Raw genomic sequence first — 22746 nt, 5'->3', positions numbered from 1 at the left:
TCTGACTCTTCTGCCGGAAACACTCTTCCCCTTGAAAAGCTGCTTGGCTAACTCCTTCACTTCCGGCCAGTCTTTGCTTGAACCTCAGCACCTCAGCGGGCCTACCCTGACCTTGCGCGTGCACCTGCGCGGCGCTCCTCCCCACCCTGCTCCGATTCCCCCGACCGGGCCCTACTTTCCCTCCCAGCTACTGCTTATTATCTCCTACCATTCTGAGTTATTATTCTAATGTCCCCTCTCCCGCTACTAGAACGTGAGCTCCTCCATGGCATGGATGTTTACCTGTTTTGTTCATTGATTTATCCCAGACTCCTGGAACTGCCTGTCATGTTGAAGGCGCCTAATAAATAGCTGGTGAATAAATATAGAAACACGCAAGTCTTTCCTGTTAAAAAAAGGGACGTGGGGGAGAAAATCCCTCCTTCGTTCCTGTTCACTTGTAGCTGTCTCTCTCCTGCCTCTCTCGGGTTCTAGAAGCTGAGAGGATGCTTGCATTTCCGCCTTGTAATTCCTGCTCCCCAACCCACCGCAGACTAGCTGCAGTGACCCCCACTTCACTGACCGCTCTTGCCCAGTGAAGTGGGGCCCTTTGTTGGTGAATCCAGGGGGCACCGTTCACATCTTTGCAGTATGGAAGGTATTGCTCACTTCACTCTTCCATTGAACTTCTGTCTGCTTCTGTTTTGGGGGGCTAGTTTCAGTCTCCCGGGCCTCCTGCTTCTCTGGCCACTCACAATGCTATTAAATTCATTCAGCATGAATTTTCATATAATTTCATTTGTATTAAAAGGCTTATTCACTCTGTTTTTAGGAACTAGAATTTTGAGTGCATAACCATATTTCCAATGTTAAATAGCAGAATAGGCTCTTAACAGTGAAGTTTTATTTATAATTTATTCCTCTTACTACTTATAAAAAGGATTTGAGCAACTTACCACAAAAACTATATATATATGTATATACGGTGAGAATGTTAAAATATAGATAAGAAGCAAAAATCGATGTAACAGGAAGAAAAAGTAAATATACAAATTGCAGTAATTTGTGTAATGTGGTTACTGTAATTTAGTTTTGAAATTTAGAAGTCAGAGTTAAAAGGGAAAGATAAATTATACAAATTTCATTCTGGTAAAAGAAAGCTTAGTGGTTTGTTGGTGGCTCTCTGTTTTCCAAACTGAGAATACGACATTAAAATATAATAACTAAAATCTTTTCTGTGAAGGGTATGACTAATATGGTTGAGGTATGTAACTTTAACTTTATATAAAGGTATGTCTGACTATCCCAGCAGAAAACTCTTTATTTAACCCTGGTGAGAGCCTGGAATACTCATATTCTATGTTGTCACCTAAATAAAAACAAACCTATTAAACTTTGGATACCAGTTTATCATGTGGCAAGATTGACACATTGTTGACACATGGCAAATTCTGACCTGCATTCTTGCCCAGTTAGTCAGCCACCTCTTAGGCAGGTAGCTGCAAAGGTGTAGTCAGGGGCAGATTTCAGAAAGAACCTTGACTCATACCTAATTTGAATTAATTTTTGATTGAAACTTGCCATTTCTGCACCATAGCGTGAGCTGAGTGCATTCGCCTGCAGTAGGCATTGTCCACTTTGACAGTAGAAGAACTTCAGTGGAATGCTGGCATTTGAGTGGCAGAGTTCAAAGCGGATCTGCCAAAGTGAAATGATAGGATATAGCTTCAGATATTAGAATGAATTGACTCATTCTGTAGAGTTTAGTAATAACTATCCAAACTTTGAGAGAAAAGAAAAAAATCACCCTCATTTAGAATATTTTAAGCCACATGCCATAGGAGCTGTTGTTTCTCGATGCACCTCTTCTTGGTTTATGAGGATAAAATCATGTCATCAGTGAAAAGGAGGATCCTTTATTTCTTAATTATAAGGACATGTGTCTACTAGTAAATCCAAAAATCATACCAGGTTATTTTAGAAGGTGATTAAATAGTTGGGGAGCCTGACTGAGCTAGTTTAGCCACATTTCAGATTGAAAATCTGATTTGTCAGGAGACTCTTCCTGTGCAGTCTGATTCTTGGCATTGGGTTAGAATGCAGAAAGAAGCCTTTCTAACATGTGATACATTTTGAGCTTTCACAGCTTGGCTCATGGTTGATTTTTATCCATAGAGTCAAAACCCAAGAATAGACAGGTAATTCATACGCATTACTTTCTGGAGGCCATTTTATCAGTACGTATAGCCATGGTCAGTGACACAGTATTGGGACCAAAAACCTGCTCAGCTAATAGGTCCTCATGGAAAGGATTAGACTGAGAGATGCAGAATTTGTTAGAAGGAGGAAATTTTCATACTTCTCTAAATGGATTCACTAGCTACAGATATTTACTTTTGGATACCCATTTATTCTTCAAGTTATAATTCATTTTTTAAAATGTAATTTAGTGGAAAAGATTGTATTTTAGACCACTTGTCAGTATTGTAAATTTGCTGCTGTTTGGCAAATTGTGTGACTATTGAATTTAAAAGACTAATTCTTGGTTAAATTTTCTTTTCATTTATGACAAACGTGTACTGAGTAAATTATCAATACACGAGTTAAGTGAACTACTGAGTGCATCATAAGGCGTAATGAAATAGGTAGAAAAATGAGATAATACAACATTGTCAGGGAACAAAGAAAGAAGGTATGACGTATGATGTTGGCTCAGAAAGGGGGATATTAAAGAATGCATGAATTAATATTTCCTGCTTTGCGGTGATGTTTGACCTTGTCCTCAAAAGGTATGGACTTAGAGTAGGTTGAGAAGGGGAATTGGGCTTCCAAGAATTGCATGTAGTAAGAGGGTTCTTGGTGGAGAAGGCTTACGTTTTGGGCAGTGAAAACAGACTGGGAAAGGAGTTCGGATTGTGGAAGCCCTTGAATGTGTAGGTTATGATCTGAGGCTGTAGAAACCAATTCAAGGTTTTTAAGCACATGAACTTTAAAACCTCTGTTTTAGGAATATAATCCTAGCTGCTTTGTATAGAAAGGGATATTACAAAAACCAACCAACCAAAAAACAAGTATCATTTTGTTCTTGTTTATTCACTTTGCTGAAAGGTCACTTTGAGAATTAGCCCTCTCCTCACGATATAGGGCACCTCTGAAGACAAGTGAGAATCGCACAAGATCAAAGTTAAACAATTGAGCAAACACTTAGAAAAATTAAAATGAATTAGACCTAAGTGTTTTTATTTTTACTAAACGTTTATCCCTTTATTGTCAGTGAATGCTTCTGGAATTTTTGCTCCATTCCGCTTTCCTGATGCTTCTAATTGTTTGTCATAAAGAAGGAAAACTGGTCAGAGGAACAGTCTAGAACTGAGGCTGTGTAAGTGATTTAGAGTATGTATGGTTGCCTCTCCTGTCTTTCTTCCTTTGGCTGTTCAAAACTTAGAAAATGCTATTAGAAGTATTGCTTTCCAATAACTCTTCAAAAATAGTCTGTAGTTATCGTTTCTCACTGGAATTTAAATTTGATTTTCGACTTATTGGTAATTTTTTGAAAAGGATCAGGGAGTTTTGAAGCTGTAGTGCTTTGATGGACATCTCTTAACAAAAGAGACACTAGTAATGATAGCAGGGATGTAACAAAGGAACACTTTCTATAGTCCGCTTAAGTGTAGTTTTTTATTACTGTATAAAATTTTAACTCATTTGTGGAGATGGTTGCAGTTAAATCAGAAAAATATGTATATTTAGGTTCCGGTTGTTTTGGGAAAGTAATTTTAAAATGCATATATCACTTCCAAAAAAAGAATGACTGGTAGCTTTTTTAATTAGGAAGGAATTTGAGATTAATTTTATCCTTTTTCCCATCTGTATTTTGAAGCAACTTGTTTTTTATCAATACCATTCAAATATCATTGTTGGCACACAGTAACTTGGAATGCAGCTAAAATATTTTAACTACTGTATTCAAGTCCCTGTGATGTAGGGTATTAGAAACATGACTAAGATGTTGTTCTTGTCCTCAAGGAACTTAAAATCTACAGTAGAGATAAGAAAAGTAACTTACTCTGCCCCAGGTGAGGTCAGTGAATAGAGAAATATTAAATGGAGAAGGATTTGCATTCAGTTTGGGAAGTGGGGAGAATCTATGAAGGCTTTAGAGATATGTAGCGTATGAGAACTCAGGTCCCGGAAGAATAAATTGGATTTTGAGAAGAACAGGAGAACAGAGCATCGTGGGTGGAGGGAACATTGGAACAAAGGCACAAGTAGAGGAAAACATGACATGCTTTCAGGAAGCCCTCTCTCTGGTGAGTGGTTGTTAAGGAATGTGGATGGAAGATAGATAGTGTTTTGTGGGCTAGTAAAAATAGGTGGTTTATGTTGCAGAACACATCGAATACGAGTGTGGGGAGTTTGGTCATTGCTTGGTAGACGATAGAGAAACTTGGCGGATTTTTAAGTGGACCTGATATGAACAGGACTCTGTTTCAGGAAGATGAGTCTGGCAATTTTGTGTGGTATGGATGGAGTTGGTGAAAATGACAGTATTGTTTAGCGTGGTTGGGTTGGAGGAAGAAGGAGCGTGATTGAGAAGGTTAACAGTCTTGGATGAGAAGTGTGGACGTCCTGAAAGGAATAGTGGTGGTAGAAATGGAAAGAGATTTTATAGGTAGAAGCCATGTAATTTAGCAATTGATTAGATGAATGGAGGAAGCAAGCCTTTTGGTCTGTGGAGAATGGTGAGAACAAAAGAAATAGATGGCAGAGCTGGCGGCGTTTAGGGGAAGTGGAGATCCTTGGCTTTGGTTGTGTTAGGCCGAATGAAATGCTGGCAGGATAGCTAGGTAAAGTGAGTCCATTGAAAAGGGTATGTATGGGGGACATTAGATATTACAGATGTTAGGGTTTTGGTTCCTAGTTGCAAATGCATAGTACTTTATATCTAAAAGTACCAGCAAGGAAGTTTTGGTCTTTGTTGTCTTGTTTGTCAGCAGCATTCAACACTTTGGTAGGCCACGGATAGCACACAAAGTTTTGTTTTTTAAATCTTCATATCTGTAATATTCAGTAATTGTTGACATGTTGGCAAACTTGTTTTTTCTATCTTCCCCTAACAAATTCCTTAATATCTCTGTTACCCAGTCTATGTTCAGACTTTTCTGATTACCTAAAAAATGTCATTTTACAGATTTTTCTTGATTAAAAAATTGCATTTGGTTGATAACTAACACAAGTCTCTCTGTTACATTCCCTCTCCGTAATTATGCTGTTTAGTTGAGGAAACAGGGTGGCTTGACCTGTAGAGTTTCCCATATTCTGTGTTGGCTGGTTAGGTGTCTTTTAAATGGTTTCTTTGCTCCCTTTGTGTCCTGTAAGCTGATGGATCTGAGGCTTGGTTCTATTCAGCATTCTTTTAAGGGGATGAGATACAAGTACTTACTACGTGGTGCTGTGTGTTCTTTATTGTAGCACATCAGGAGGCATAGACCATCTCCGTGTCCCATTTTAGAAATGGTGAACTTGGTTCAGATGCTGTCAGCCTAATTCATATACTATAATGTCCCGACATGAACCAACTTCTCATCTAAGGCTTTTATAGCAGCTAGTGATGATTGTTGCAGAGAGGCTTTATATCAGTAGGGTCGGAAAGTGGTGACATTCTAATTCTGTCATTTCTAATGCATTTATTAGCTAGAATTTTTCTGTACAGAAGAACTTGGCCACGTGGACCATTTGGCTATCCTGAGATATAGTTTATACAGAATATACAGACTAGGCATGTGCTCGATTCCTTTGTTTTATTTGCCAGTCTTCAGAATAAGGAGGTTTTTAAAAGTATCATTATGAACTCACAAATTTATCTATTAGATATTTGTCAATCTGTTTGCAGTATGTATGTATTTTTATACTTCAATTGTCCCACCTTTGGCCTGTAGGAGCCCCTTACGTTGGCACCTGTGTCTTTTCCCCATGGCCTCATTCACCTTTGGTAGATTTATCACTGCGGTCACACTAACATGTTCTAGGATCATCTCACAATTTCTTGTCCAGACTTGGAATTAGTCATTTTTTGAAGGAGCACAAATTCAAAGAGATTTTTGAGAGAATAGGATTTTCACTTTGGGAAGCTATTAAAGAACAATACAAAGTAGAATGCAGTCATGTGAAATGATAGCAGTGTTTTCACAATGTGTTCGGGGCTGTAAGTGCCACAGGAAATACCAGTGATTCCTGGAATGATTGGGTAGTCATTTTGGAAGAGGTAAGACTGGAGCTAGGCTATCAAATAGAGGAGAAAATGGAAATTCATGCGCCCATTATGGGGGAGAAACTGTTAGGAGGTGTGCAGGAACATGTGGGTAGCATAGTAAGGGAGCTTGGCTAGAATACAGAGTACCCAGGCTTTGGTCTTGATCTTGTAAACACTGGGGAATGTAGGGAAGGTCTTGAGTTTGTAAGTAAAATTGAAAGTCATGCTTTGGGAAGGTTAACACTGTAGCAAGGTTAAGCAGTTGCAGAGTTCTTGGCTGCAAATTTGCAATGTAATCTTTGGGAAGCAAAGAAAGAAACAAACAAACTCATACCTGGGACCTGTCTCAAAACTGTTGAATACCAGGCAGGGGAGTTTGGGCTCACTTGCTGTCATTTCCTTTTTTAAAAATATTCTTTTTTAAAAAAATTAAATTTGTTGGGGTAACATTGGTTAATAACATGTAAATTCCAGGTGTACAACTTTAAAATGCAACATCTGAGTACTCCATTGTGCGCTCACCGCCCAAAGTCTAGTCTCCTTCTGTCACCAGACCCACATCTGATTCTGTTTTGTGCAACCTTGTTTAAGGACTATTTAAGTAAAACTAAAAGCTCAAAGATCAGTTCTGCCATTCTAAGTACGGTAGGCACAAGGTAGTAAAGCAAGGACATGGATAAGGATAATGGCAACGGGAATGAGAGGAAGAAAGGGATAGAAAATGCAAATTTGTTTTGAAAGTTGTCATGTGGTATTTCATTAATAATGTTAACACTAATAAAAAGATTCAAAGAGAAGGAAACAAAAATGACGCCAAGGTTTATGGTGCTGGGCCAGATGTGAATAGGGGAGACTGGCAGAGATCGCCAGTTTGGGGAAGAAGATAATGGGGCATGTTGAGTGTTGATGATGGCTGCTGTGTATCAGAATGAACTCTAGGGGGTTGAAATGTGTTGTTGCCTTTTCTGAATGCTTCATTCATTCTTACTTGGCAACTTACTGGACTCAACTAGTTACTATAGGTCATGCCGTATTGATTGGGAGGGTTAATAACACTAAGCTTTCATTTGATAAATGTGATCACAAAAAACGTTTGATCTATTAAAAAAAGAACCATCTGTTTAATGCAAAATGGGAAACAGACTGGAAAAAAACAGTGCAGAAATTATAAAAAAGATGAATGTCAATAAATATTTTTTAAAACAAAAACAAAAAGTCAGTAAACCAGGCAAAGGACTTGAACAGATAATTCTCACAACTGAGAAATATAATTCATAATTCATTCTTTCAACATTTTCTGAGTTCTTTCATCAGGTACTATTCTAAGTGTGAGCAAACAAGATCTCTGAGCACTCTGGTGGCGGTGGTGTGAGAGACAGACAATAGCATGTTCCAATAACCAGGATTTCAGATAGTGATAATACTGTGAAGAAAATAAGGTAGGGTACTGAGGTAGAGAGTGCCTTTTGGGATTGACTGCCTGAGATTTGCTCTTTGGAAAACACTAGTAGTTGTACAACTGGAGGTTAGCATTCCTAATCTCTAATTATGTGGGAAAACATTGGTCAGATTTAAATTCCTTTGGGGTTCCCTGATAATTGCACTCAAAAATATTTTTCTTTTTAGTTTTTTTTTTTTGTTTGGTTCTCGAAGATGTTTATATAATGGACAGAGTACAGATTGAGATCTGTTGTTTCTTGTGGAATTTATTTACGTGAGTTTTTTTTTTCACAGAATAGTGTTTGTTTTGTTCTTTTGGGAGGGAAACTATTCCTCTGAAAAAATGTTGGCATTTTTTCTCGTGGCTTCATTCAGTAATGAAATGTAGTGATTTGATTCTGCTGTGAGTCAGTGGTACATCAGAGAATAGGGTAGAAGCTTAGTCTCTTAGAACCTTCTCTGCTTATTGTGGGAATGGTTGAATAGAGTAGAAGCTTAGTCTCTTAGAACCTTCTCTGCTTATTGTGGGAATGGTTGAACGGTCGGAGGGTCAAATACGATACATATGAAAGGATTCACCTAAGTGAAAGCAGTCTCTGGATACTTAGAAGTTAAAGGAGCTAGGTAGAGCTTAGCCTTGTCCTTTGCTCTTTAATTATACAGCCAATAACTGAATGTTTTAAGTTGTAATTAAAGCTTAGAATCTTCAATGCATTGCTCTAAAGTAGTAAATCATTTTACAGATGAGAATTGTATAAGGAACTGTAACAAATAAATGTTTTTTGATTTTCATATTGATTCAGAAAAACAGCAAGATAGATGCCCTGTTACGTTGCAGTTATATTTTTTATTAAGTTTAGGGACTTCTTTGGTATGATACAGAGATAATGGGATAAGAAAACAAATTTCAGTCTTTAATATTCTATTTGATAATTTACTGTTGAGACCATGAAATTTATTGGGAAGAAAAGGGAAGAGATATTTAGAAATGGAAACAAATAGTACTGAGATACAAAGTAATAGCTCTTATGCTCAAGTTAGTCCATGGTTTTTAAAATGACTTACCTTCTATGGATTTTTTTTTTCTTTTTAAAGGAAACTTGAACGTAACTTCAAAAGAAGATTTGATTTTTTGTATCTGGATCGCATATATACAGCAAGACCGTCAGAATGTCGGGAGCCTCAGTGAAGGTGGCTGTCCGCGTGCGGCCCTTCAATTCTCGAGAGACCAGCAAAGAGTCCAAGTGCATCATTCAGATGCAAGGCAACTCCACCAGTGAGTGCATGTTTTCCATCAGTTCTCACTTTCCTGTCCTGTTCCCTTTCTGTGATCAGAGTAAATTAACATTTCGGTATTAACACTTTAAACTTTGCTGTTTTGAACGATCCATTGAATGCTTTCCCCTGAGATATTTTCTAGAGCATATTTATGGACTATTTATTTTGTTCTTTGCAATTGAGAAATCCATAGAGAACTGAACTGATTGAGTTAATATTTTCGAGTTGAAATCTTAATGATAATAAAGATGTAAGCAGTGATTTTTCCTAAATAGTGTGAGCTATACCTGTTGAGGCTCCAAGATTATTTTTCTTTCTTGATTTTAAATAGCACTTAACAATGATTCTTTGAGTTGAGCAACAGATATAGTTATAATAGATAGTAAACTCGTAGATTATTACTAAAATTATTCCTCATTGCTTCTGAGCTGTTTCTCTAATTGCTTAGGTGAAAAATTACTTAAGATGATTTCTTTTATATTTTGCATTAGTAATTACTTGATATGGATATGTAGGCAAATTATTATTTGTAATAGTGGTAGGTTCTACCATCTTGAAACCTTTAGCTTTATGATGAAACAGAATCGTAGGTCTTTCAGAAACAGTTAATGCTGAGTAGTTGGGGAAACCATTCTGATCTCATCGACTGTGGGCCATTTGCCAGGGTTCTGTGAGAGGATTCTGCCGGTGGTAAATAAAACTACGTATATATTTAGGTATATCATGTGATATTTTGATGTATGTATACATTATGAAATGATTACCATAAACTAATGAACATATCACTTCTAATTACCTTTTTTTGTCTGCGTGTGGTGAGAACACTTGAGATCTATTCTCTGAGCAAGTTTTCAGTATGCATTACGTTATTAACTGTGGTCACCATGCTGCACACTAGGTCTCCCAAACTTATTCATCTTAAAACTGAAAGTTTGGACCCTTTCGCTGGTATCTCCCCTTTTCCCGCTACGTCCCAGCCTCTGGTAACCGCCATTCCGTTCTCTGTTACTGTGAGCTCAGCATTTTTTATTTTTATTCTTCAGGTACAGTTTTAAACTTTCTGTTGCATATACACGTCTCTGAATTTGGTAAATAAGGACTTGCAACCATCTTTTTTTAAAAAGGATTCAAAAATTGGAGTCTAAACTGCTGTACCGTTATTTATATTTTACATTTCTTTGTCAGTTGTGCCAGCAAGTCTATGAATTATATCCTATGAACAATCGTAAAAGAAAAAGAGGTACAAAATTCACTATTGAATCGTACACTTTAAATGAGTAACCTTTATGGTATGTAAGTTATGTCTCAATAAAGTTGTTTAAAAAGAAAATCAATATTATTTGCTTAAAGTTTGAGCTAGACTTACAGTTGAACTAGAGAATAAATATTTACGTTCTTAAATGCCACTCATTTAAGCTGTGTTATTTGCGTGTCATTTTAAGAATTGAGTTTTGCACAGTATATAACTGAATCCTGGCACAGGGGCCATACTCATCAGCTCTGTGTTGTCATCGTAGTGAACGTGCTGCTGACGTGGGCCCTGAGCCTCCTGTTTCTCTCTGAAAACTTTTAAGTAGAAAATGAGCATTAAAAGGCCATATTTATGAAATGTAAAAATTAATTTGTCATATAATAAAATAAAAATAAACGGAAAACTTTTATTAGTCCAAGCGATGATACTAATGTTCTTTTCTTGATGACAAATCACTTTAGGATTGGTTATAAGTTTATATTCGTATTGGTTGTAAGTTTATACTCATTGTCAAGGTCAAATAGCATCTTAATTTTCCTCCAAATTTGATTTATTTTTGTGAATAGGTAAAACATTCATTCACATGGTGTAAAATTCAGAGGTACAAAGAGTACATAGTGCAAACACTTCCTCTTCTCCCATCATGTAGTCAGTCATTTCCTTTCCCCAGAAGCAGCTTGTGTGAGATTTCCTTTCAGAGATGGTTTGTGCAGCAACGTCCTTTTCTAGGATAGTTTTTTCCCTTTTAATAAGTGATAAGGTATAATAGTAGCTTATTTTTCAGTCTTGACTTCAATGAATGCTTCAGATACCTGAATAATACAATTCATGTTTACAACTTGTAAAAGTTGTTTCCTTTGAGATTTTACTATGAGAGAATACCCATATAAGTTAATAAGGTTTTATGTATTAGCAAGCATCTATTGTATGTATGTATAATGGTATGCTGAGTACCAAATAGAATATTTAAAAAAAAATCCATTGACTCTTCAGGAGAATAAAACTGTTAGAGTATGTAGGAAAATTAAAACATTTTTTATAGTTCTGGATAGTTAAGAGAAATGGATCTGGGTCTGCTGGACTTTCTGACTTTGCTGTTTTTTTGATCACATGGATTAAAAGCTCACTAACATTATTGATAGCTAATAAAGTGTTAGATCTCATTGTTTGTAAGGTATATGGTCTCTTTTTGACATTATTTTAATTGTATAGAAAATAATGTCAGTTTAAGAGAAAAATAAAATTACTTAAATATGCTATTCACTCTGGATGAAGGATTTCGAATGTTTTCCCTAGGAAACTGAAAAAGAAAATAAGATTTCTGATTGAACACCTTTTGAGGAGAGGACTATAAAATTTGGAGTTTGAGAGTTTTATTCACCCATTCTTGCTTATCTACCACAAAAATCTCTCCAGAACTCCTGAAAATATTTGATATGTCTTTTGATAAAATAGTAAAGAAAAAATGCCCGGTTTTATTAAACACAATTAATAATTTGGTTAGAGTAGGCCGGGGAAAATTGTCCTAGTCCTGTGAACACCAGTCTGTGGACTCCTTAAGTGCAGTGCTGAACTACCAGTGGTTTTCCCATCACGTTTTGTCCCAGACCTTTCTAGACCGCAGGCCGAGCGGCGCTGCTCGGGGCAGCCCTTCCTCTCCCTTCCTCTTCGAGAGTCTGCTGTAATGTGTGTCTCTGGGGTTCCAGAGCTGCATGGACTGTAGCACCCTGCCCCTAAGGAGTTTTTAGTTTTTCGTAGGAGAGACAAGACACTACAAAAGCCTCAGTACAAAGCGAAAGTGACCAAAGTGATAATGACATACAAAAGGGTTTTAAAAATAAAAAAATGCAGATGTGTGTTTGGCAGAGGGCACACGTAAGGGTCATAGATGAGAGGGCATTTCAGCTAGACCTTGAGTAAGTAGAATTTAAACTAAATATCCCGTACATTTGGGAAAATTTTTAGAATTGTGGGCTTACTAGTATCGTGACTGGGTAATTGGTACCCCTGACCCTCGTCTGGCTGTAACAGATGGCGTCTTCCACGGAAAGGTTTGGCAGGAGACCTTTGATTTTTAAATTAGCATAAGTCTCCTGGGGGAAAAAAAAATCTTCATTAGATGAATCAGCCTTGGGAAAAGTAGTCTTAGTTTTCTAGGTAAATACTTTGTCATGGCTTGAGGGTTTGGGGTAATTTTGGTTCCTTTGAAAAATGCTTATCCTTGAAAAGCCAGTTACCTAATTGTATCAGAGACTTTCTCAGTTTTCTACTAATGTTTTGTGTTTTATATGGCAATTTTTTAGTAATTTGACTAATATGTAATCCAGATCATTTTTAAATGAGAGATTTTAAGTGAGCCACTTGCTTTGCTGTGTTTAGAAAGTAGTCATGGTTTAAAAAAACCCATTGGATTTAAGATTGGGAGAGAGCATACATTTTGAACCTAGAATTGTTGCAAAAAATGAAATGAATTTGCTGTAGCCACATGTGTTAGCTGTATTAAAAGACGGCTATGCTGGCAGGCTGGCCTGGCCTGCTGCTCACAGGGATTATAGCTGATTGCAGATGGAATGCAATGGAATGTTCCTGCCATAAGATCTCTTAGGAAAAAGTAGAAGAGGGTGAAGGGTACTTTAGGGAATGTGCCAGATCTGAAAACCAAGTATTAGCAGTGTCATTTAAGCCCTTTCTGGTCTCAGGGAATATTTTCCATGGCACAGATAAATATTACTGGCTTGACATTTTTGAGAGCCGAGTGCATACACAAACGGCTTTGTTTAATAATATCCTATTGTAGTCCAAGTTTCTCCCACTTCAGAAGCTTTTTTTTATTATCTGGTTAACCTCCTTGCCACAGCCTCCTGCTGCATTTTGATGGATTTTTGTTGTGGTGGTGTTGTTCCAATTTGATTAAATGGTTAGAGTTGTTATATAATTTTGTATTCTAGTCTTTTCTTGTTAGTCTTTAGTTTTTTTCTCTCATTACTATTAGCCTAATTCTCACTTGCATTTTAGTTTGGGTTTCTTTTCCTGGACTGATAGACTTCTGAGTGTCTGTCAAGGTGGGAACCCCTTGAAATTATATGAAAAATGTGTTTATGCTTCTTCCTAGGGAGAGAGTAATCACTTTCAATACATTTTTAGGAAGAGCTGTATCCCCCAAAAGGGGTAAGAGGCACTAGCCTAGAGTCAGAATGTGCTGTCCTTAAGTCTTTCCCAGGATAAGCCAGGACGCGATTACATCAGACTAAGGCATAAACTCCATAACAGCGTCCAGAGTGCTTCACAGTGTGGCTGGAGAAATAGGGTTAGCTCAGACCTTCACTCCTGCTTCTCCACCTGCCTGCCAAGTGCTCCGACCTGAGAGATGGAATCAGCCTACCCGTTGTCAGGATTCATTCTGTGAGGTGTGCATCTCATGCCCAGTCATGTACCTCTCTCTAACCTTTGCCAGTGTAGTGCATGAAATGCTGAAGATCTGAGCATTTAAACTCCTCTAACAGTACTAGTTTTTCTTACAGCAAAAACTAGAAATAATCCAATATCCACCAGCAAGCAGAAGACTGGATAAATAAGTCATGGTACATTTATATAATACAGACATAATACAATACAGCAAAGAAAAGGAGAATCCCACCCCCCCCCCCCCACACACAGAAGGCATACATAAACTGTAGCTTTACAAGTTGTATAATAAACTATTTTATTAATACAAATTTCAGATCATGCAAAACCATACTCCATATTCTTTACCCCATGCAAACATGGGGATAAAACTATGAAGAAAAGTAAGGCAATAATGACAGAATTCAGCATGCCTCAAAGGTGGGGCAGGGGTCTGGGAGGGTCACACAGTGGGACTGCGGAGGTGAGAGCTATGTTCTGTAACTGGCTGGTGGGACCTGGGCTTTGGTTTTACTGTTATTATTTTTAGTCCACATGTATTTTATAAATATATCTACTAGATATTTAATTTAAAATGTATAAAAGTAAAGAAAAGTTTTAATCTTACAAATAGAAATGCTCTATACCAGTGACCAGAGAATATATGATAGGCAGGGGTCCGTGAAATTTGTCGCCTGCTGCCTCTTTCTGAGGCCTTTTAGTCACTTTTCCAGTCCTTTTTCCAAAGACAGGGATGTTTACTTTTTATGTGCCATGTCCACATTGATTAAATGCCACTCATTTAGTCACTGGAATGTAAGAAGGTAAGCAACAGGAAGATGAAGAGACATAGGAAGAACAGGTCAGTAAAATATATCGAAACCAGCTTAAGTACTTGGGGCACTTTTCCTGTAGTCAGGACTTGGGGCTATAGCAATAAAGGGGTGTCTGTGTGTGTGTGTGTGTCTGTCTGTCTGTCTGTGCTGGGGGTGGGGAGTAAAGGTGTCCCTGAAATGATACTACATTGACCAAGTAGAGTTGAGCTGAAACCAGTTTTCTCCTTTCGAATGACTTTCAGAACAGGTATGTAAGGGGAACGTCCAGGTCTCGCACCGTCATGTCCTTCTGTCCCTTCGGGGAGGTTGTCCCTCAGCAGTGTCAGGGTTGGGGAAGCCTATGATCCTGGAGGCCTCTTTAGCACAGGCCTGTCTGCTGGCTGCCGACTTTGCTGTGGACCTGTTTACATCCTGCTCCTCCTTCTGCCCCTGTCAGCCCTTCAAGCAGCCTTTGCCTGCCTTCCCTCAGATCCAAAACAAAACACACTTTGTCTTTTCTTCTGTGTCTGACACAATATCATTTAGTATTTCATGACTTCTCATGTGGCAACTTACTAAGCTGACATTCTGGAATATATCCTATATTTATGTTTTTCTCCTATTGGGATAGAGTTTATGATCATAAAAAAGGGTGTTAGATTGCACCTTCTTCTAGATGAGATACTGGGAGTGTTTCTTTTTGTTTTCCAGTGTTTTTAAACTTTTATTGCATTTGATTGCTTTGGAGTCTCATAGCGAGCAAGACATTTTGTTTATAATAAAAAGAAAATTGTTTGGAGTGACTCATAAATACATCGTCTGAATTCTTCTGCTTCTTCCCATCCGTTCGACTTCCAAAATGAAGATGACTTCCAGCATTTGCAAATAAAGGGTGGGTTGGTTGGTGGTACGAACAAAATTTAATGGTGTGTTGGTGTCGAAAGCATGATTTTTTTGCAGATTTTGCAGTTTTGGATCAGAGACCAACTGAGGATGATGCATCTTCTGATTACTTGGATGAATGAAAGAGGATTCTTTTGACTTAACTGTCATTTCGCAGCCATAGTTGCTCACTATGCCTCGTCGTTATTTTCTTTATATTAGGAAAATACTGAAGTTGGTGTTCAGGGGAAAATTTATTCTGTAATTATCTTTTTATCAGTTTTTTTGGCAAGTTAGAGTAGGTAGCGTGTTATTTTTCGGTGGTCCTTTCCTCTGGCTGCACAGGTCCTTCTCATCACTTTACTTGCAGAGTCCCTGTTGGACAAAGCAAGGATAAGCACTTTTTCACTTTGTAAAATGTATCTCAGAAGGAAGACAACCTGATGGGGAAAGGAATAGTTTGAGACTATGTTTCACATCACTTGTACCTGCCTAACACACTTCTTTGCATATAATAGGTGCTCAATAAATTGCATTTGCTTTACCATTCTCTTGTCATTTGCTCTCTATATTTTTTCTTCCGAATGTATCTTCTTTCAGATGCCCTTGAAATATCTACAAAACAATGATTTATTTAAATGCTTTTGAAATGTATCAGCAAAGTGAGGCTTGGAGTCTCCGGAGAATCCGCTTAGAATCTGATTTCTTTCTTGCAGCAAACCATAGCGTAGTAGTTCTTCCCACGTGCTGACAAAGTCTCTAACTCTTGCTGAGGCATTTTCCTCTGGCGTTTTTCCCTGGTAGCAGTTTTACTCCACTGATCTTCAGCATAGTTCAGTACCTTTACCTGGAAAAAAAACATAAACACACACACAAAAGGAACATCACTTGTTAACCATCACAGTGCAGGTTCTGCCCTTCCTTACACCCTGTTTCAGAACAATTCATTGAACATATTTCTTCAATCTATTCATAAATGATATAAACCAGTTCTAAAACTGAAAGATAACACACAATGCCTTTTATTCTCAAAACAAAAGCAGTTGAAAAATTGAAAATTCAGAAAGTACAAAGCAGAAAGCAGAATCAGTCCTAATCTTACCACAGAGCTACCGTTAACATCTTGTTGGATAGCCCTTAGCTTTTTCTCGCACCCTCGCATATTAAATTTGTTACATAATTGGGTCGTTCTAATATATACTGCTTCCTCTCACCTTTTAATATTTTAATGTAATCGAGTACCTGTATTTTCTATGTAACTTTTAGTGCCTATATAAAATTCCCTGATACGCATATATCATAATTACTTAACTGATTTCGTTGGCTGTTTTTGTTTCCTTCTATTTTATCTAACACAGTGATAAACATTCTGGAAGAGAAATGTTTGTGTATACTTGCCAGTCATTTTCTTAGGAAAAATACTTAAAATAGGGGTTACTCGATCAAAGATATCCACATTTTAAAATAATTTTTTATAGTTGTTTAAAGGGGAGTAATATATTTAATAGGTATGTTTTATGGAAAGTTTTTTAGTGTGATTACAGGTTTTAATACTCAGAACAAAAAAAATATATTCAGAACAGACATAAGAAACCTATAGTGTTTCTAAATATTGGACATTTAAAATTTCATAGTGATCTAGATATGCCATCTCAAATAGTGCCTAAATACAGAAAGGGGATTGCGTAGATCTGGTTGGCTAGAAAATGTTACGGTAATTAATTACCTTAAATGTTGTTTTCTTTTTGTGCTATATCCATTGCTTTTAATAACGTGACAAATCAGTGTAAAGATGGATTGAATGGACTTTAAGAATTTGTGTAGTTCATTCTTAAATTGGTTATTTCATCACAGTTAATCAAAGGGCTGACACTGGTTAAATCTACCTGATTATTTTTACTTGAAGGACAAATTGAGTTTATCTTTTTTTTTTTTTAAGAATATGTTATTCATTAATGTCTTTTAGCAATAGAAGTGATCTTATCAAATATGTGCTCTATTTGAATAATAAATATTTCCTATCTTGTTTCATATTTATTATCTTAATGCATATAATATTTTACGGCTACATCCTATTTAATTATAATAGCATGTTTACTTGTGTATTTCTACAGCCATGTTCTCAGAATCTAGTCTAGTTCCTGTTGTTTAGTAAGCATTCGGTGAATGAACAGATGAATCAGTGAATATAGAGTAAAAGCTAACCATATATACAGAAAAAAAATTTTCCCTTTCACTTGAACACAAAGCTTATAAATAATAAAATACCCACTATTATATATTATCAATTCGTTAATTTATTGAGCACATTCTTTTAAGTATTCTTCAAGAACACAGTTTTAACGGCTGTATGCTATTCTATTGTATTTATGTACCATACTTTATTTAGCTGATCCCCCAATATCAGACACTTGAGCCTTCAGAGCATTTCCTGGGACTGCTGTAAAGGAGAATGTAAGTCCCACACAGGTGGGGAAGGAATAATTTTTAGAAGGCAGTTCACACAGCTATCTACCTAGCATCTCAACCGGCCTGCCTAATAAACGTTTCGAACTGGACGTGTACTAAACAGTTCCTGATAGCTCCTCTTCCAGTCCTCCCTGCGTTGTCCCTCAACTCAGTGATGACAGCTCTTATAGTTGCTCAGGGTGAAAACCATATACTTATTCTTGATTTCTTGCTCTCTTATCCATCAGAAAATCTCATAGGCTCTGCCTCAGAATATATCCATAATCTGGCCACTTTCTCTCCTCCACTGCCACCACCTGCAGTGACCCCCTGACAAGTCTCCTTGCTTCAACCCTTGTCCTCTAGTGATTTGTTCTCAACAGAGTAGCTAGGGCGATCTTTTTAGAACGAAAGTCAGACTGCATTTATTTGGTTCAAAACTCTGAGATGGTTTCCATTTCACTCAGTCTAAAAGCTAGTCTGTGTAAGACCTTCCCTCTCCCTTTGTCAAACTCCTGTAGCCTCCTTGGTCTTTCTCTTAATGTCTTGGGTACATTTTCCCAAGCCTTAAATATTCTTCAAGAACATGATTTTAGTGGCTATGCGGTATTCTGTTGTATTTATGAGTCTCACTTTATCTGGCTCATCTATTATCAGACACTTGAGCCGTAGGTGCTTCATTTATTGACTGGCATGTTACTGATTCCTCCCTAGCCTCCCTTCCCAGGGTCCTCGTGAGGCTCAAATGGAATCTGATATACCACATAGGATGGTATTTGAAAAATTATTTGTTAAATTGTTTTTTTTGTGTGTGTGGTTAGTTTTGGTACCTAAATGGTTGCATTCAATGGGGATATAAATTTAAAGGCAGAAACAATCGAACCTATCACTAAGTTGGAGGAGGCCTTTGGTATTGGGTGTTTGGAACTGCTTTTTAGTGCAGTGTATAATATAAGCTACTTAAATAAGTTGTTTTCACATCTAGATTCCAAAACAGCAAAGAGAAAAGACTGGATAAAATCTTGTAGGAAACCTAGTCTTCTTTCTTTGCTGCTCTGCACCTTACTGTTCTAGACTTTTGAGGTCGTCTTAATTAAAATCCAGACTCTACTGCATGTGGCCTTTATATGTGCATTTGTTGAGTATTTTCAAAGCAGAAAGCAGCCGTGCCCAGTTTTTTTTTAATGCCCTCTTTGCAATTCTCAGATGTTTTGGAGTTCATTTTTCAAAGTCCATGCCAGTAACATGGCACTGATTGCTTTTGTATGTTGCCCAGTGAGGTGTGAAGTGCTGTGATGGGAACCAGCAAAGTCTGCAGTGCCGTTAGTGAGACCCCGAAAGGGACCACTGCTTTCGGTCTATGGCAGGCGAAGTGTAGGCATCCATAGATTTAATTTTTGGTAGCATATCAAGAATTGCACTATTTTATGAAAAACATTTCTAGTGGTCTAAAAACTGTTCTTAGTTGTATCGTTTAGGGTTGAATGTTGTATATGTAGAGTTGGAAGGAATAAGAAATACGAAATTGGGTTTTTGAGAGCAACCGTAGGAAATTAGGTTTTTGTTATTCAGTAAGCATAGGCTGGGAGGCCCCTAAACTCTCCGAGTTTTTAGTGTTTTGTCTTAAAGATAAATATTCAAAGCAGTGTGGCACTGTTAATGAAAGCATTGAGGGAGAGACAGCTAAATAATTGAGGGCCGGGAATATCTGGGAAGCCCCGCTCTGTTCTGGCATAACAAAGCTGGATGGCCGGAGTTAGCGGGAGCTGCCTAAATGAGGAAATGGTTTAACTGTGACACTGTTCTGGTCTGGTACCACAGAGTTCCTTTGTAACTGGAATAAACTCGAGGCAAAATGGGTGAAGGGAAAAACAAAAGCAGCTTTTTGCTTTTTAAATTGCCTTTTAGTGGGAGGGAGGTTATGGTTAGTCATTAAAAGCAACAACCACAATAAACACAAACTGTCAATTAGGTACTTACAGATTTAACTCATTGATCCTCACGGTAGACCTATGGCAGAGACTCTTGTTCTCCCCGTTCACAGATGAGGGGATAGACGCTGACCAGTTTTCCTCAGGTCACACACGTCTCGGAATTGGCAGAAGTAGAAAATGAACTGGCACTGTCTGGCTTCAGAGCTCTCACCGTTAACCTCTGCGCTGTATACACACCGCCTCTCAAAACATGTATTGTTTTTCTATTCTGTGTCGTAATACTAAATGTCTATGTCTAAATCGAATTTAACTGTTAAAGTTTATTTTGATGTTCCTCCTAGATGCAGGGAAATTATGAGTAAAAAGGGTATTAACCTTAGTTCCGACATCTTCGTGCCACTTAGATTGAACGAGAGCTGGGCCTTCTAAATCATCTTCCTTCTAAATCATTCAGCGTTTGCTTAGGAAGAGCATAATTATTGGTAACTGGGAGTTTGTTTAACGTTTATTATCACGAGCATGTGTATTTTATACCCAGTTGACACTGGCATCTACAGGGTTGGTGGGTTTTTTCCCTACCATATTTTATTTTTAATACAAAGATATTGAGTATATAGTGAACACATATAATACATTTATCCTGTTTATAAGATTTGGAATCTAAATTTGTTATTTTAAGTGATTAAAGAACTTCATGATTGTAGGTCTTTTGCTCAAATCTACCTTGTGGCAACATGCTTTATGCCATTTTAATATATTTCTGGAAATATAATTCTCAGTAGAGAGGGGGCTGCTTATGGGTTTTGGTTTTACAGTTTTGAAATTCGAATGGTGTACAAAATACTTTTATTGTGTGCCATTTTTCTTAATCTTGGGTATAGGAAGCTTTTGGAAGAGGAAGTTTGTGGCTGGAGATGTCACTGGGATATTTAACAAGCCCAAAACATGCTATGTTAGAAAAGTTAATATAAAGTTACAGCGTTGCCACAATGATATGTTAATTGTAGTTGTAGGCAAAATCTTAGTAGTTTGCCAACAACAGTATAATTGCTACATAGACTTTGAAATATTAGATAAACAAATTTATTCTGGAGAATAAAAGGCTTTTAAGTACAAATCTTGTTTTGACTGCCTTGTTTTCTAGGGCTTAGTAATTAAAACATTATTTCTGCATCTTTATGCTGAAGTAACAAAGTTGGAAAGAAGGCAAGGAGAAAAGGGGATAAAATTAGGGGACTTAACAGACTTCGTAAGGCTGATTTTGACTTGAAGAGACTCCAAGAAAGAGAAGATGGACTTGTGGTTCATCAGTGAACTAAAACTAAAACCTGTGGACCATTACATGATAGTCATTTTAAAGGCATTTCCATTTATCTTAGATAAGGGTCTTCAAGTAAGACCCTTCCTTGTTAAGTTTATGTGAAAGATGCTGTCCTGTTTTTCACTTTTCTCCAGCTCCCCTAAGGTGATGAAAGTCAGCTACAGCATGAGGAATAAAAAGTTTGAAGACAAAAGGGGAAAGATAGGAAAGGTATAGGGAGAGAATAAATGCAGGATCATCTTCCTTTTGGACTTGGGAAAAGGGACAGTCAGATCTTCCATTTGAGGCTGCCTTTCTGATTTATGAAGAGGAACTTAAGAAAACAGCCTTGAAACCAGACAAGGTTTGAATGGTGATGGGGAGCCAAGGCCCAGAGGTGACAGTGAGCCAAGGGAGCGGTTGGGGAAGTCAGGAGATAGCCTGCTTCCTCTAGGGAACCCAGAAGATGATTATGATAATGAGCTTTGTGAGAGCAGCAGTTAACCCAGCTGACTTCCTCCTTGAAACATTTCCATGTCTGGCTCTCAGCACCCCATGCTGTCCCGGTTACCTTCCTCGCTCACAGACCATTCTCCTTTGTTCCTCATCTCCCCGTGTTAAAAGTGAACCAGTACTTTGTCTCTAATCTCTTCTATGTCTCCAGAGAAGACTGACCCCAGGTGATTTCATCCAGGCTCAAAGTTTTACATGTCACTGACATGACGGTGACTCCCAAATTCATTTCTCCAGCCTGGACCGCTCTGTAGAACTCTAGACCTGTCTGCCCAGCTGCTAACTTCACTCTACTCGAAAGCCTAAGAGGTGTCTCAAACTTAACAAGTTCTCAGCAGAGCTATCATTTTCCTCCCTGCCCACCTAAAGTCGTTCTTCCGTCATTCTTCCCCATCCTTTCAGTTTCTCAGATCAGAAATGTTGGAGTTGCTCTTGCCCCCTCTCTTTTTCTTACAGGCTACCTGTATGTAATTCATCAGTGAGCCCTATCGGCTCTGCCCTCACAGTCTGTCCTGAATTCTAACTAGTCCCCGTCCGTACTGCAGTAGCCTCCTGTCTTTCTGCTCCTGCTCTTGTTCCTTGTGTAGTAGCCAGAGTCATATTTTGTATGTATAAATTACATTGTCACCCCCCTTTGCTTAAAATTCTTCCTTGGCTCCTTATCACTTTTAGAATAAAATTAAAAATCCTTACATGGGCCACAGGGACCATAGACTTTGGCCTCTGGGTAGCTGTCTGATTTCACACCTCATCATTGTTTACCACGCTGGCTACACTGGGGATCCTAAAGGCCATTGAGATCCCCTCTTAAATATCATATTCACAGAGGTGGCATGCCTGCCCACTCTTATCTAAAATAACAACTCCACTGTCACTTTTTATGCCTAACTCTTCTTTATTTTTCCTTCCCAGGTTATACTGTCTCTGTTAGTTACCTGACCTGATTATAGCAGAATGGAAGCTCCTTAAAGGCAGGGACTGGTTTTCACTAGATACTTCCAGGCCTGCCGCCTGGTAGGCATGCAGATATTTGTTAAGTGAAAGAAGATTTTGAACATTTACGCTGTGCTAGGCCCTGAACCGAAACTCTTGACATGGATTAATCATTAATTCTCATGATTCTATAAAGTTAGGGGCTGCTTTTAGTGTTACCTAGTTTATAGGCAAGGAAATTGAGGCTTACAGAGTTTATGTGCCCAAGTTATAGATGTACCCTGCAATAATATCGGATACTTAGGGCGCATTTAGATTAAAGTGTCCCAGTAATC

At 37.8% G+C, this 22746-nt stretch overlaps 1 protein-coding gene across 7 annotated transcripts in view; it reads left to right on the top strand.

Moving 5' to 3' along the window:
- KIF1B (kinesin family member 1B) overlaps positions 1 to 22746 on the top strand; it is a 124614-nt gene that overhangs the window by 4495 nt on the left and 97373 nt on the right. For all 7 annotated transcript variants that reach the window (XM_039842252.1, XM_039842254.1, XM_039842253.1 and 4 more), the window contains one exon: positions 8768 to 8948. In XM_039842252.1, the coding sequence (XP_039698186.1) occupies positions 8843 to 8948 (106 nt within the window). In that variant the 5' untranslated portion in view covers positions 8768 to 8842. Of the gene's footprint in view, positions 1 to 8767; positions 8949 to 22746 lie in introns of those variants that run through there.

Source organism: Pteropus medius, unplaced genomic scaffold, assembly GCF_902729225.1.
Source record: "Pteropus medius unplaced genomic scaffold, Ma_sr-lr_union100, whole genome shotgun sequence".
Classification (NCBI taxonomy): Eukaryota; Metazoa; Chordata; class Mammalia; order Chiroptera; family Pteropodidae; genus Pteropus; species Pteropus medius.
Note: the sequence above shows the minus strand (reverse complement) of the source record. Positions and strands in the feature narration are given on the sequence as shown.